At 32.1% G+C, this 14,899-nt stretch overlaps 2 protein-coding genes and 1 long non-coding RNA gene across 3 annotated transcripts; 2 read left to right on the top strand and 1 right to left on the bottom strand.

Moving 5' to 3' along the window:
* The first annotated feature begins 1,897 nt into the window (after nt 1–1,897).
* LOC142182058 (uncharacterized) lies at nt 1,898–2,647 on the top strand. Its single transcript, XM_075255950.1, has one exon. The coding sequence runs from the start codon at nt 1,898–1,900 to the stop codon at nt 2,645–2,647; it is 750 nt and encodes a 249-aa protein (XP_075112051.1).
* Nucleotides 2,648–2,872: 225 nt separating this feature from the next.
* LOC142182057 (uncharacterized) lies at nt 2,873–5,855 on the top strand. The gene is made up of 7 exons (XM_075255949.1): nt 2,873–3,076; nt 3,184–3,420; nt 3,658–3,709; nt 3,928–4,056; nt 4,147–4,643; nt 4,891–5,010; nt 5,445–5,855. Exons 1-7 carry the CDS (start codon nt 2,873–2,875, stop codon nt 5,853–5,855), a joined length of 1,650 nt encoding a protein of 549 aa, XP_075112050.1.
* Nucleotides 5,856–6,822: 967 nt separating this feature from the next.
* LOC142181827 (uncharacterized) lies at nt 6,823–7,719 on the bottom strand. Its single transcript, XR_012710728.1, has 2 exons — nt 7,417–7,719; nt 6,823–7,330 (listed from the first exon to the last, which is right to left on the bottom strand). It is a non-coding gene; the product is annotated as an uncharacterized LOC142181827 (long non-coding RNA).
* Between the last annotated feature and the right edge of the window lie 7,180 nt (nt 7,720–14,899).

Genomic DNA, 14,899 nt, shown 5'->3' with positions numbered 1-14,899 from the left:
AAAGAAGTGAATATTGTAATAGTCAGTTATAACAAGTAGGGTAACCGAAAGGAACTTACTAAAAAAGAGCATGTTTTAGTTTAAGCATATATTTCTGACTCTTTAATATTACTATTTTAACGCTTAATTTGTATAACCGAGAGGAGTGCAATTAATTGTTTAACTTAAGTAATAATATATAAAAGTAATCGTGAGAGGCATTTATAATATTTATGAGAAATAGAAATTGAAGAATAAATATATTTACTATATAATAAAAAGTATTAAGTGAAGTCAGGATCCCAACACCTTTTTATTATATTGTGAAAAACAAAATATTTTCTATTGCTCTGTTCATGCATTTTTAGTTAGTTAATTTACAACTCAACTCTTTCTAATTTTCTCAAATAGTAATTAAAATAAGAAACGTTTGTAGAATAGATAAACCAATCTCTGTGGGTTCGACATCTTTCTATACTATAATTTGACAGAGTACGAGTTTAATTTATACACACGCCAGACACTCGTCAAATTTTTGGCGCCGTTGTCGGGGATTGGCTAAAGTCTACTATAGATTAATTGTTTTACTACTAATTTGAGATTTTCTTTATTTGTCTAATTATTTTAACTTTTTTGCAGAAATTTCAGAAAGTGTATGACCCGTTCCTCTTCTAGAGAACTAGTCGAACGATCCTGAAATTGAAAAATCCTTATGGTTATTGCGAAAAGAACACTCACGATCTCAAATTTTCACAATAGAGGAAATGGAGAACGAAGAACTCAATAACCAACTTCCACCACATCAAGTAGAAGAACAGTTTGATGAGGTGGCACCACGACGTGATAGAATACTCCGTGATTATGCAAGACCAGATCATTTTGAAAAGGAGAATCAAGTATGAGGAGACCACCAATTGCAGCAAACAACTTTGAAATCCGCACAGGCTTAATTCAAACCATTCAAGAGTCATGTCAGTTTACTGGTGATGCAAGTGAAGATCCTCACACCCATTTAATTGATTTTCTTGAATTAGTTGAAACTTACAGGTATAATGGAGTCACAACAAATGCTATCAGGTTGCGGCTTTTTCCTTTTTCATTAAAAGGTGAAGCCAAAACATGGTTGCGAAGTCTACCAAGAGGCTCCATTACAACATGGGACCAAATAACCCAAAATTTTCTTAATAAATATTTTTCACCTGCAAAAACATTTAAAATGAAGCAAGAAATCAATAATTTTATGCAAACGGATTCTGAATCTGTATACCAGGCATGAGAAAGATTAGTAGCAATGTTACGAAAATACCCACATCATGGTATCCAAGACCCTGATATTTGATATATTTTCTATCACGGTCGTAAATCCTCTGCTAGAAATGTAATTGATGCAGCATCAGGAGGATCAATAATGGGAAAAACCACTGCAGAAGAAATGCAACTACTTAATGAAATTTCAGAAAATGTTGTTCAATGGCACTCAGATAGAATGATTATCAAGAAAACAGCAGGAGTAAATCAAATTGAAGCTTTGAATTCGTTAGCACAACAAATTGCGACATTAACATAAAAAGTCGAAGCTTTTCAGGTAAGTGCTCAATCACCATCCCAACTTGAGAATTGTGACGTTTGTAAAGGTAATCATCCGAATCATGAATGTCAAGCTTTAACGCAAAATGAGGAACATGTAAATGTGGTTGGTTATAGAAATAATTACCAATTCAGTAGTCCCATAGCACAAAAACATCCAGGATTCCAATGGAGTAATCCTAATGGTGCTAAAAATCGTCAAAAAGTTTTTAATAAAAAATAACAGGTACAGGGGCCACCTGGTTTTCAAAATCAAAATAGAGAGCAACAGAATTTTCTACAATATTAGCAGCAGCCCCAAAGAGCTCATCAACAAAGCCTTGAAGACCTGATGTACAAATTCATTAAGGCTACTGACGAGAAGGTTGAAAGTCAACACTCAGCTATCAAGAATTTGGAAATTCAGGTAAGCCAATTAGCAACCCTTATGTCTGGACAAATTCAAGGTGCTCTACCAAGCAACACTGAGAAAAATCCAAAAGAACACCTCAAAGCCATCTCTCTACGATCAGGTAAATCTCTTGATGATCCATATGCAGATAGAGAAGGAAAGCCACAAGAAGTGGAAAATGTAAATGAAGGTGAGAATAAAATAGAATCTAAGTTTCCAAAAGAACAAAAGAATAAAGGGAAAAATGTACAAGAAAATGAATTAATAACAAATCCTCATTTTATACCTCTCCCTTTTCCCCAAAAGATGAAAAGAGAAAAGCTTGATAAACAGTTTTCAAAGTTTCCAAATATTTTGAAGCAACTTTACATTAACATACCTTTCACAGATGCTTTGACGCAAATGCCTTCATATGCTAAATTTCTCAAAGAAATTTTGTCAAGTAAAAGAAAATTGGAAGAAGTTTCAGTGGTTAAGCTTACAGAAAAATGTAGTGCTATACTTCAAAATAAGCTCCCTCAGAAACTTGGTGATCCCGGAAGTTTTACAATTCCTTGTAGCGTGGGAGGTACTTACTTTGAAAAAGCGTTATGTGATTTAGGTGCTTCAATAAATCTAATGCCTTTTTCAATTTTCAGGAAATTAGAACTTGGTGAAATGAAAGATACTAGTGTCTCTTCAATTAGCTGATCAAAGTACTTAGAGACCAAAAGGAATTATTGAAAATATCCTTGTTAGAGTTGACAAATTTGTATTTTCAGTAGATTTATAGTGCTTGAAATGGAAGAAAATACTGAGGTACCATTAATTTTAGGTAGACCATTTCTCGCAACAGGAAGGGAAATTGTTGATGTTCATCAAGGACAATTAATATTATGAGTTGATGAGGAAAGAGTGATTTTTGACATGCAAAAAATGATGAAATTTCTTGGGGATGAGTCATCATCATCTTGTTTTCAAATTGACTTACTAGATGACCTTGTAGACGAATACAAAGATAATCAGTTAACTACTGATTCATTGGAGAGATGTTTGGCTAGGTCAGGTACCATAAGTGATGATAACCCCGTAATCAGAGAACAAGCTAAAATTCTAGAAAAAGAGTCAGAAAATGAGAAAGTCTCACAAAAATTGAACTCAAAGAACTTCCTTCTCATTTAAAATATGTGTTTCTTGAACCTGAATTATTTCCAGTAATCATTTCATCTTCTTTGACTATAGAACAGGAAAGCAAACTGATTAGAGTCCTGAGAATACACAAAACAACATTAGGGTGGACTATAGCTGATATCAAAGGAATCAGTCTAGCTATTTGTATGCACAGGATTCTTATGAAGAATGATTATAAGCCAATAGTCCAACCCCAAAGGAGACTAAATCCAGCAATGCAGGAAGTCGTCAAGAAAGAAGTGGTGAAACTTCTAGCAGCAAGTATCATTTATCCAATATCTGATAGTCCTTGGGTAAGTCCTGTGCAGGTAGTACCAAAAAAAGGAGGCATGACAGTAATAAAAAATAAAAATAATGAACTTATACCTACCAGAACAATCACAGGGTGGAGAGTCTGTATCGATTATAAACGACTTAATGAGGCTACAAGAAAAAATCATTTTCCTTTACCTTTTATTGACCAAGTACTTGAAAGAGTTGCAAGTCATGGTTTTTACTGTTTTCTTGACGGATATTCTGTGTATAATCAGATACCAATTGCTCTAGAGGATCAGGAGAAAACCACATTCACATGCCCCCAAGGTACGTATGCTTACTGAAGAATGCCATTTCGAATATGTAACGCTCCTGCTACATTTCAGCATTGCATGTCGACAATTTTTTCAGATATGACTGAAAAGTTTCTTGAGATCTTCATGGATGATTTTATACTTTTTGGAAAGACATTTGAAGATTGTCTCTATCATTTAACTTTGGTGCTTAAAAGATTAATTGGGAAAAATTTCATTTCATGGTAACAGAGGAAATTGTTTTAGGACATAAAATTTCTGCTAAAGAGATAAAAGTTGATAAGGCTAAAATTGATCTTACAGCAGGATTACCCCCTCCTACCACTGTTAAAGGCATTATAAGTTTCTTAGGGCATGCAGGTTTTTATAGAAGGTTCATAAAAGATTTTTCAAAGATTTCAAAACCTCTAACTAACCTATTGATAAAAGATGTGAAGTTTGAATTTTTAGATGATTGCAGAAAAGCATTTGAGATCCTCAAGGAACATTTGACTAACGCTCCAATAGTTGTTTCTCCTGATTGGAGCCAACCATTTGAACTAATGTGTGATGCAAGTGATCTAGCAGTTGGAGCGATATTGGGACAAAAGAAAGACAAGATTTTCGGGCCTATTTACTACGCCAGTAGGACCCTCAATGAAGCTCAAAAGAATTATGCCACAACCGAGAAGGAGCTATTGGCAGTAGTATTTGCATTTGACAAATTTCGTTCCTATTTGATAGGAACGAAGGTTACAGTATTTACTGATCATGCCGCTTTAAAATACCTCTTAGCAAAGAAAGATGCTAAACCTAGATTGCTTAGATGGATACTTCTTTTGCAAGAATTTGATCTTGAAATAAAAGATAGGAAAGGTTCAGAAAATCAGGTAGCAGGCCATTTTTCACGTTTGGAAAATTCTGCCACCGAGACAACAGATATTAAGGAGGAATTTCCTGATGAGCATGTTTATACAATCTCAACAGTTACAAATCAGACACCTTGGTTTGCTGACATAGCCAAATACTTAGTTGGGGGATGGATCCCAAAAGATTTATCTTACGAACACAGAAAAAAGCTTAAAAAAGAAATAAGATATTATTTTTGGGAAGATCCTTACTTGTTTAAATTTTGTGCAGATGGTATGATCAGAAGATTTGTACCAGAAACAGAAATGAATAATATCCTAAGTCACTGTCATGATGGAGCTGTAGGAGGACACTATGGAGGAAGACAAACAGCCGCAAAAGTGTTTGAAGCTGGTTTTTTCTGGCCTACTTTATTCAAAGATGCAAGAAATTATGTCTCCACTTGCGACAAATGCCAAAGGAGCGGTAACATTTCAAAAAGGGATGAGATGCCTCTTAACTCTATTCTTGTGTGTGAAATATTTGATGTTTGGGGCATCGATTCTGTGGGTCTTTTTCCTCCATCAAATGGTTGTGAATATATTTTAGTAGTTGTTGATTATGTTTAAAAATGGGTAGAAGCAATAGCTACTAGAAAAAATGATGCTCATGTTGTTTGTGTTTTTCTCAAGAAAAATATTTTTTCTCGAATTGGAACTCCACGTGTTATCATAAGTGATCAAGGAACTCATTTTATAAACAAACAATTTGCAAATTTATTATCAAAATATGGAGTAACTCATAAAATAGGAACTCCATAATATGCTCAAACGAGCGGGCAAGTTGAAGTTTCCAATAGAGAATTGAAAAGAATTTTAGAAAAATATGTTGGGTCTTCTTGAAAAGATTGGTCTTTAAAGTTAGATGATGCTTTATGGGCATACCGAACTGCTTTCAAAACTCCAATAGGCACATCCCCTTATAGATTAATTTTTGGAAAAGCTTGTCATTTACCTGTGGAATTAGAACATAAAGCATATTGGACTATGAAATTGTTGAATCTAAATTTGTCAGATGTAGGTAAAAATCGTCTACTTCAGCTAGATGAATTAGAGGAATTCAGACTTGAAGCATATGAAAACGCTAAATTGTACAAAGAAAAGACGAAAAGATGGCGTGATAACCTCCTTCGCCATAAGGATTTTAAAGTTGGAGACCAAGTTCTTTTGTACAATAGCCGATTGAGATTATTTCCAGGAAAATTCAAATCACGTTGGTCAGGGCCGTACATCATAACAAAAGTAACCCCTTATGGTGCCATTGAAATATAACATATGGATGGGGGAAAATTTAAAGTGAATGGTCATCGTTTGAAGCCTTATGTCATCAGAAACTTTGACAAATAGGCTTCAACAATCCTGTTTGCTTAACAAATATATTTATTAATAAGTCGAGCTGACGACACTAAATTCAGAACTATCTCTTCTTCTTCTTCTTCTTCTTCTTCTTCTTCTTCTTCTTCTTCTTCTTCTTCTTCTTCTTCTTCTTCTTCTTCTTCTTCTTCTTCTTCTTCTTCTTCTTCTTCTTCTTCTTTGTTTAGAATGTGAATTTGTGTGTTCTAACATAGAGGCCTAAGTACCTTTACGTCTTAAAAATAATGTTATAGTTCTGTATTGTATTATATTAAATAAAATGTATAATATGATTTGATATGGTAAGTTTAATGATAAATTTATAGTTAGCATTAATAATATATTTTTATTAAAATGATAAGTTGCATATATGGATACGTTTTAGACCTTTGGAGGATAAACTTGCAAATTTAATTTTTTTTACCTAGGCATTAACTATACCTTACGTACTACTTCAGAAGAGATTATTTATTTTTAGTTACTAGCAAAAGTTTTCCTTATATATATATATAGTAAGATTATAATATAAAAGTATATAAAATAGGAAAGATGTAGTGCATATGCTGTAAATGGACGTAAGGTGTAGTTAATGCCTTGGTAAAGAACCACTATATAGTTAACTTTATAGTGGTCAACAAAAATGAGTTGACCTCGTTCGATTATAAATGGTTGTAGAATCAATTTTAATATATAAGAGCTAGATGTCACTAAATAAAGTTAATATTTATCAATAGCAAATTTAACTAAAATACTTCTTCCGCCTCTTTCGATTACAGAATTAGTACGAAGTTAAAATGTAGTACGAAATAGATAGATGTTGACAATTTAAATAACACCCAACTATAAAGCATATAAAATTTAAATAAAAAGCTTCAACTCAAGCATGTGAAATTGAGAAATAATATCTATTATTATATAAAAATATTAAGATCCGCCATTCTCCCAACACAAGAAAAGTTACTCCATAATGGAGTTAGTACTGACAACAGAAATATGCTTGCCCATTAACTAAAAAAATAGAAATAAGTATTCAAAAGAATAATTCTCTTATTTAATTAGAAATAGAAACTAGAGTAATTTTCTGCACCGGATAACCGAAGAAGTAGAAGAAAGAAAAAGAAGATTTCAATTTTTTTGTCTCGATTTCTCCTCCCCCAGAATTCTCTCTCGCAGCTTTGTAAAATGACGGTATTTATAGATATTTACATTGCTTTTGCCGTGTACAAAAAAAAAGTTTCAGCAAACTTTTCTCTTTCATCTTGCCAACTTGCCAATTTGAAGTGAATTTTGACGAGGGAATGACTTTTAACTTTTGCTGATGCTAGCTTCTTTCTTTTCCATTTTCAACTCCTTCTTCAATCTTATTCATTTCTTTACTTATATTTTGATATTACCTACAAGAGAATAACAATATTAGTATTAAGGATTCAATAACAACTCATATTATGCATAGTATTTTTATTTTATCAAACTCTCCTACACTTATCATTTTCTTCGTCTCGAGGAAATTTCTGAATCATTCTTTTTTCAAGAAAACAAATCAAGCCAGCTGCTAGTAAAAAAAAATATTTCTTTTTTTTTCTTTTTTTTCTTTTTTAAGCTGTGTCTTGACTGTGTTGAAAATAAGAAGTTTCCAAATTTTTCCTCTACGGTGCATTAGTCAACAATTTAAGAACTATATGGTTGTTATAAAATATAATTCAAAGTAGCAATATGGAACAAGGAAATAAAAGTAATTTAGTAAAACATGAACAAGAAATGGAGATAGAGAGAAGGAAGACATTTTTTCCTTTAATTGTGTGTATTTTTCTATCTATTACAAGGCCTTTATATAGGCATAAAAGTAAAGAAAATATGTCATGGAATATGTCATTGAACATAGAAAATATGTCATTGAATATGTCATTAAGTATTTGACATGAAGATCATGGAGGAAGAGTAGACTCCACCATAATATGATATTTATCATAACACCCCCCTTGGATGTCCATAAATAATGTGCCTTGTTAAAACCTTATTAGGAAAAAATCCTATGGGAAAAAAAATCTTAATGAAGGAAAAAGAGTACACATATTTAGAAATACGCCTTTTGGTTGCCTCGTTAAAAATCTTGCAAGGAAAATCCGGTGGGACAAAACCTTGTAAGAGAAAAAGAGTACACCGCGTATTAACTCCCCCTGATGAGAGCATCAGTTCACATCCTTCAACCTTCACATCCTAATCTTGTACACCAGTTTCTTGAAGGTTGACGTCAGTAGAGATTTGGTGAACAAATCAACCATATTATCACTTGAACGAATCTGTTGCACATTGATATCACCATTCTTTTGAAGATCATGTGTGAAAAATAACTTTGCTAAAATGTGCTTTGTCTTATTTTCTTTTATGAATCATCCCTTCAATTGGGTTATGCATGCTGCATTGTATTCATACAAAATTATGGGTAGTTTGTCAAACTTCAAACCACATTTGTCTCGGATAAGATATATTATAGACCTCAACCAAATACATTCTCGACTTGCTTCATGGATAGAAATTATCTCAGCATGATTAGAAGAAGTAGCCACGATTGATTGCTTAGTCGATCGCCAAGATATGACAGTGCCTCCACATGTAAACACATAGCATGTTTGAGATCAAGCCTTGTGTGTGTCAGATAAATACTTTACATCGGCATAACCAACAAGATCGGGATTGCAATCATTGCCATAAAATAAGCCCACATTGGTAGTCCCTTTTAGATAACACAATATGTATTTGATTTCACTCCAATGTCTCCTTGTAGGACCAGAGCTATATCTTGTTAAGACATTAACTGAAAATGTTATGTCACACCTTTTAGTGTTAGCAAGATACATTAGTGCATCAATTGCACTAAGATATAGTACTTTAGGACCAACAAGTTCTTCATTATTTTCATGAGGTCGGAATGAATCTTTATTTATATCGAGTGATCTCACAACCATCGGGGTACTAAATGGATGTGCTTTATCCCATATAAAATCGCTTTAAATTTTTTTTAGTGTACGCTGATTGATTGATAAAAATTTCATATTTCATATACTCAATTTGTAGACCAAGACAAAATTTTGTCTTTCCAAGATCTTTCATTTCAAATTCTTTCTTTAAACAGTTTACTGCTTTAGGAAGCTGCCTAGGAGTTGTAATGATATTTGAATCAACATACACAAAGATTATAACAAATTCAAATCCTGATCTTTTTATAAAGATACAAGGACAAATTGAATCATTCTTGTACCCTTCTTTCAATAGGTACTCACACAGCGATTATACTACATGCGCCTTGATTGTTTCAATCCGTATAAGGATTTTTGAAGCTTTATTTAATAGATTTCTTGGAAACATTAATATGCTTCAGAACAATTTTAATCCTCCAATGATTTCCATTATACGTATATCAAGTTTTCATGTATTGCCAGATTAAAACATGAAATAATTATATCCATCATAAGAGAACATGTCTCTAGATAATCAATGTGAGGATATTTATTAATTTTCTTGTGTCACAAGTTGTCTTTATGTCTATCGACATGAACTTTTTGCACAAGAACACATTTATACCTCCATTAGCTTTATACTTTCAGGTGTTGGGACTATCCGCCCAACTTCACATTTTTTCAAGTGAAGTCAATTTTCATTGCGTATTTTTCATTTGGCCAATCATTTATCTGTCCAAATTTCATAACAGATTTGAGCTCAAGATCCTCGTCAATATTATTATTGACGCTACATTATGTTAACAATATCGTCGACGATCATTTTATATCGGTTCAATAACTTATTGAGATCTCTTTATCTCATTATTTTCAGGTACCTGAGCCTCTCACATGAGGTCTTATGAAGTGTTATGTCGTGGTGCTCTTCTAGAGCACTTGCCTCCTTATTATGACCATTTTGCCCCTCTTCTTCTTCAAGGAGTTTTATCTTTAGAACCGATTGGTCTGTTACGCTTCATGCGTGCCATAGACATCTGTCCCTCATGGACTTTATTCTATTTGGAGTATTAACAGCTGAAATATGACATTTAGATTTGGGTCAGCAAATGCGTCTGGCAATAATTTATAAATTAATTATCACTTGAACTTCAAGTTCATATTTTCTTGTACGAGGATCTATATGTATTCATAATAATTCATTTCACGTATCACTTTCTCAGCTATCCATTTTCTCCCCTTAATATTGGGATCACCAACACATTTTCCAACCTTCTTTGGGAACCCATCTTTGTGCATTATGGTGGCATAATTAAATCATATAGCACATTCATATTTCTATATAAAAATTATTTGGTCCTGACCCTGAACCGATTATGATAAAGAAATTTTCATAACTTGGCTAGATGCGTACAAGTGCTGGTGTATATTAAATATTACATCTCATACCAAATTTTATTTTTGGGAGTTTTATTCTCATAACCAATGATTTAGCTATAATTGGAGGCATACAATTTTCGCTAAACCAACTTGGATTTAAACCAGTATTATCAAGATAAATCATCATAATTTATATTCTGGAATTGTGCTCTAATAATTTGAGCAAGCAATCTTGCAAAAACCAAACTGCAAGTTGATAACAAATGCACATGTGACCATAAAATAGATGCATCTATTAAAATCATATAATAGTAAACGGTCCACATGGCAGGTGACTGGGCCCATATATATATATATATATATCACCTTTTATATATATATATATATATATATATATATATATATATATCACCTTTTATTCCTTCCAGAAATCAAGGGATTCAATCCCAACCTTTAATTGGTATATCACGAGAACAAGCAGCACAAGAGAATTCTTGAAGAATCTTCTATTCTTCAATATATGTCAATGTAATTCTTAATTAATTTTTCGCATCATAATTGAATCGAGATGGTCAACTGGTCATGCCAATTAATATTTATTTTAGTAAACCTCTAGTTTACTTGTGGCATATGATTCCAGCATCATGCTTATATTTGTGTAGTACAAATAGAAAGAAGATCAGGTAACCTTTCATATTTACCCGGTATGATTATAGAAATATGAAGATATTCAATATTCCTTTCATTTATAGTCTCAATATGCCAATCACATTGACTTATATATTTGAAACTCAAAAAGTTTCGTTTGAGACTTTACAATATCAATGTCATGAATAAGTTTATTCATCCGGATAGTAACAAATTAGTTTTTCGAAGTTCTTAACAACTTTTGTACTACAAGATCTTTTATCATACCATTCATATGGTAAATGTCTCCTTCACAGATAAAATTATATCATAATAAATTATCACGGTCAAAATCATCATAAGCAAAATCATTTCTTGCTTTAACTTTGCCTTTAATAACTTTTATAAGGCATGACAAAATAATATTTGGCGTACCACATGTACGCGACCAATGATATATTTATGTAACCACACAATAATATTTATTCTCTTTATTTTACTCAAACTTCCCTTAGAGGTGAGTTGTGTGGTATTCATATAATCATAAATTGCATGTCTTTATTCATTGCTTTTATCACATATTGCTACATTCAACTTTAGGAATGAGTTTGCATTCTCAATGCTTATCACAAGTCACATTCTCTTCAAGGAATGGATCATAATCAGCGATGTGCTTTATTATTTTCATACCAATTTGATGGTAAGCATTGCCTTCACATTTTGAAGGACTATTTTGAAAACCCTTATTGTTCTCCTTTTATAATAATAGTGATGATTATTATTATTTTGATATTTGGAACACCCACGTTCATTGTTCAACCACTTGTCTTCATTGAAACTTATTATGCACTGCTGTCACATTCACTTCAAGAATGGAGCAAATCAAGTGGGACAATTTTCATGGCTTTTCATGAAAAATATATTATTTTTCTTTAGTCGTCATTATATCATCAATATGGTACATTGGGACTCAAACCCAATGTCTTACCAATATAAAGACATGTTAGGCCATAATAAATTGGGACTCAAACCCAACTCTTATCATTATGGAGCATCAGGACTTGATCCTGATGTCTTACCCTCAATCAATGGCATAATAGGCTAAACAATATTGAGATTAATTCTCAAGCTTTAATTTCAATCACATGTCAAGAAAGTTATACACAACTAATTTGCAACTTAGCAGATCAATTTGCTTTCTTAAATAAGTGTACAAATCTCAAATCAGCGTAAAGCTTTATTAATTATTTGTAGCATCTAATGAAATACAACCGTTTGTAGTCAGAATATTTCTTCTAAATTCTATTAGAGTTTAAAAGGATCATAAAACCATTGTCATAATATTTATTGAGTCTCTCTAAAAAATATTATTGTTTTCGGGGTATACCCTACCTATTGGATTTGATTTAACGCCATGACTTTCCTTCGCTCAATTCAACCAAACAATTAGTGAATAAATTTATTAAAAGTACACCTAACACATATATAGTACTAATACATAAATTAACATTTATATTACCTGAAAAGTGACATTATAGGCAATAACTTACCAGTTGTAGCTTGTGCATCATTCATATAAAATACTTAAAAATGGTAAGTCAGTAGCAAACATCAAGTAGGTTCTAGTAGTCATACTAATCATTGTTTGCTTTCAAATGATACGACCATAAATTATGAAGTATACTTTCTCAATAGCTGGTTTGTTTTTCAAATATCAAAGAAGTAATTAATCAACTTAGATAAAGATGTGAAGTATTTCTTGTTTTCTTCAAGATGATTTATACTTTTAATCAGTATGACCAATTTTATTTTATTTTTTATTCATTTTTTTGGTACTTTATGCAAGTGTAAAAATCCAAAAGGGAAAAAAAATTTCATCCAAGTAAAAGAAAATGTTTAAAGCGTCAGGACAGATTGAAGATAGTTAACACATAAATATGCATAAGACAATTTATATAAAATATCCTTGGTTACCATGACATGCATCATATCAACAATTAACTGCTACTATGATTTTCACATATAGAACTTCAAAAATTTTATTCCATTCATGTGATATAAAAGATGTAATATTAATATGTGCTTATGCAATACAGGTGTAATACGAAGTTGTGTGCATATGAGATTTTAAAGGAATGACAAGTATAAGATAATCATATCTTCTTACATTTCATTACTTACCATATGTAGTTTCTCTTTACATTTAACCATGTGATGATATGTATGGCTTCTAATTGTAATCTTTCCGGATGTAGGAAAATTTTTGTAGATATATATATATATATACAATTGGTTAGAGACTCGTGCTGATAACGTGTTATGAAATCGTGCTGATAACGTGTTATAAAATATAATTCAAAGTAGCAATATGAAACAAGGAAATAAAAGTAATTTAGTAAAACATGAACAAGAAATGGAGATAGAGAGAAGGAAGAGATTTTTTTCTTTAATTGTGTGTATTTTTCTATCTATTACAAGGCCTTTATATATGCATAAAAAATAAAGAAAATATGTCATGGAATATGTCATTGAACATAAAAAATATGTCATTGAATATGTCATTAAACATTTGACATGAAGATCATGGAGGAAGAGTAGACATTCATCATAATATGATATTTATCATAACAATGGTAATATTCTAATGATTCTAGCAAATGAAATAGTGACAACGGAAGCATGAGTGTACACAATTTTACTCCAGCAACAATTAAAGATGACATGTCAAAGAGAATTTTAATTTCATCATTTTCAAGACTTTAAACATGAATTTATTGACCTCATGGTATCATGTTATCTTTCTATATTAGTTTAATCCATAATGAGATTCAAAATGAACAATTTCGCTCGAGATATACCATCAATTTAATGTTATTTTTATCAGAAAAATAAATATACCAGAGATAATATTACAGAGCATATCTAAATTAAATTTACCTTGACATTATTTTAAGCATTACTAGAATCATTTAGTAAGGCAAAATTTCACCAATAAGATGAAGAATACTTTCGCAGAAGATTTAACCTCAATTATGTTCTTAATTATTGATAAACTTATATTCCCCGTTTCAATTTATGTGAACTCATTTGACTGAGCACGTAGTTTAAGAAAAGAGAGAAGACTTTTGATCTTGTGGTGTAAAATGAGGCACATGTATTTTGTGTGACTATAAATCATTGTGTAAATGTAAATTATTTCCAAATAAGGAAAGGGGTCATTCTTTTTGACACGGACTAAAAAGGAAATATGTTCACATAAATTGAAACAGACCAAGTAATAGTTTGTACCTAGCAAGAAAATATTTTCCTCGGTAGGAGCCTTTAAACAACAATTTTGCAATTACTTGAGAGAAGATCACCCAAAGTAGCTAAGCATTCATATCCAAATTAGAACTAATATTATAATATGCATCAGTACATTATATATCACTTAGTTTATATGATTCTAGCTAGTTTATGGCCTGCATTTTATGGCCCGCTTTCTAGCCTTTGAAAGAGCAGGTAAAACAAAAAAAAAAAAAAAAATTCTTTCCTCTACTCCTTCTCTTGTAATCCACATTCACAAACAAAAACAACAAACAAAAACAAAACAAAAAAACAAAATAAAAAATTGCACAACTTCAAACTATTAACCAAAAGGGACATAAAAAGATGTTACCTCCCCCACACTTAAATCTTACATTGTCCCAAATGTAAGACCAAGCTGGGGGTTGCTGGGTCGCTACTCCTTATTTGTGTTGCTGCTGCTGCTGCTGCTACCATTTTCACCAAATATATTGGTGTGATCCTGGAAGTCAGCCATCTCACCACTAGGTCCTGCCTCTTCTGTCACCTCGACAAGTTGTTCAAATGCCATTTCCAAATCCACTCCACCAGCAAATCCTGGATCAACAAATCCAGGTGCAACTGCATATTCTCCATGAGCACCTGGTAGTGGTGCTATTTCACCTGCGACTTCTCCGTTAAAAACTTGATATCCCAATGGTGGTGGTTGTATATTCT

This window comes from Nicotiana tabacum, chromosome 6 (assembly GCF_000715075.1).
Source record: "Nicotiana tabacum cultivar K326 chromosome 6, ASM71507v2, whole genome shotgun sequence".
Lineage (NCBI taxonomy): Eukaryota > Viridiplantae > Streptophyta > Magnoliopsida > Solanales > Solanaceae > Nicotiana > Nicotiana tabacum.
This window is presented reverse-complemented; position numbering and strand designations above follow the sequence as displayed.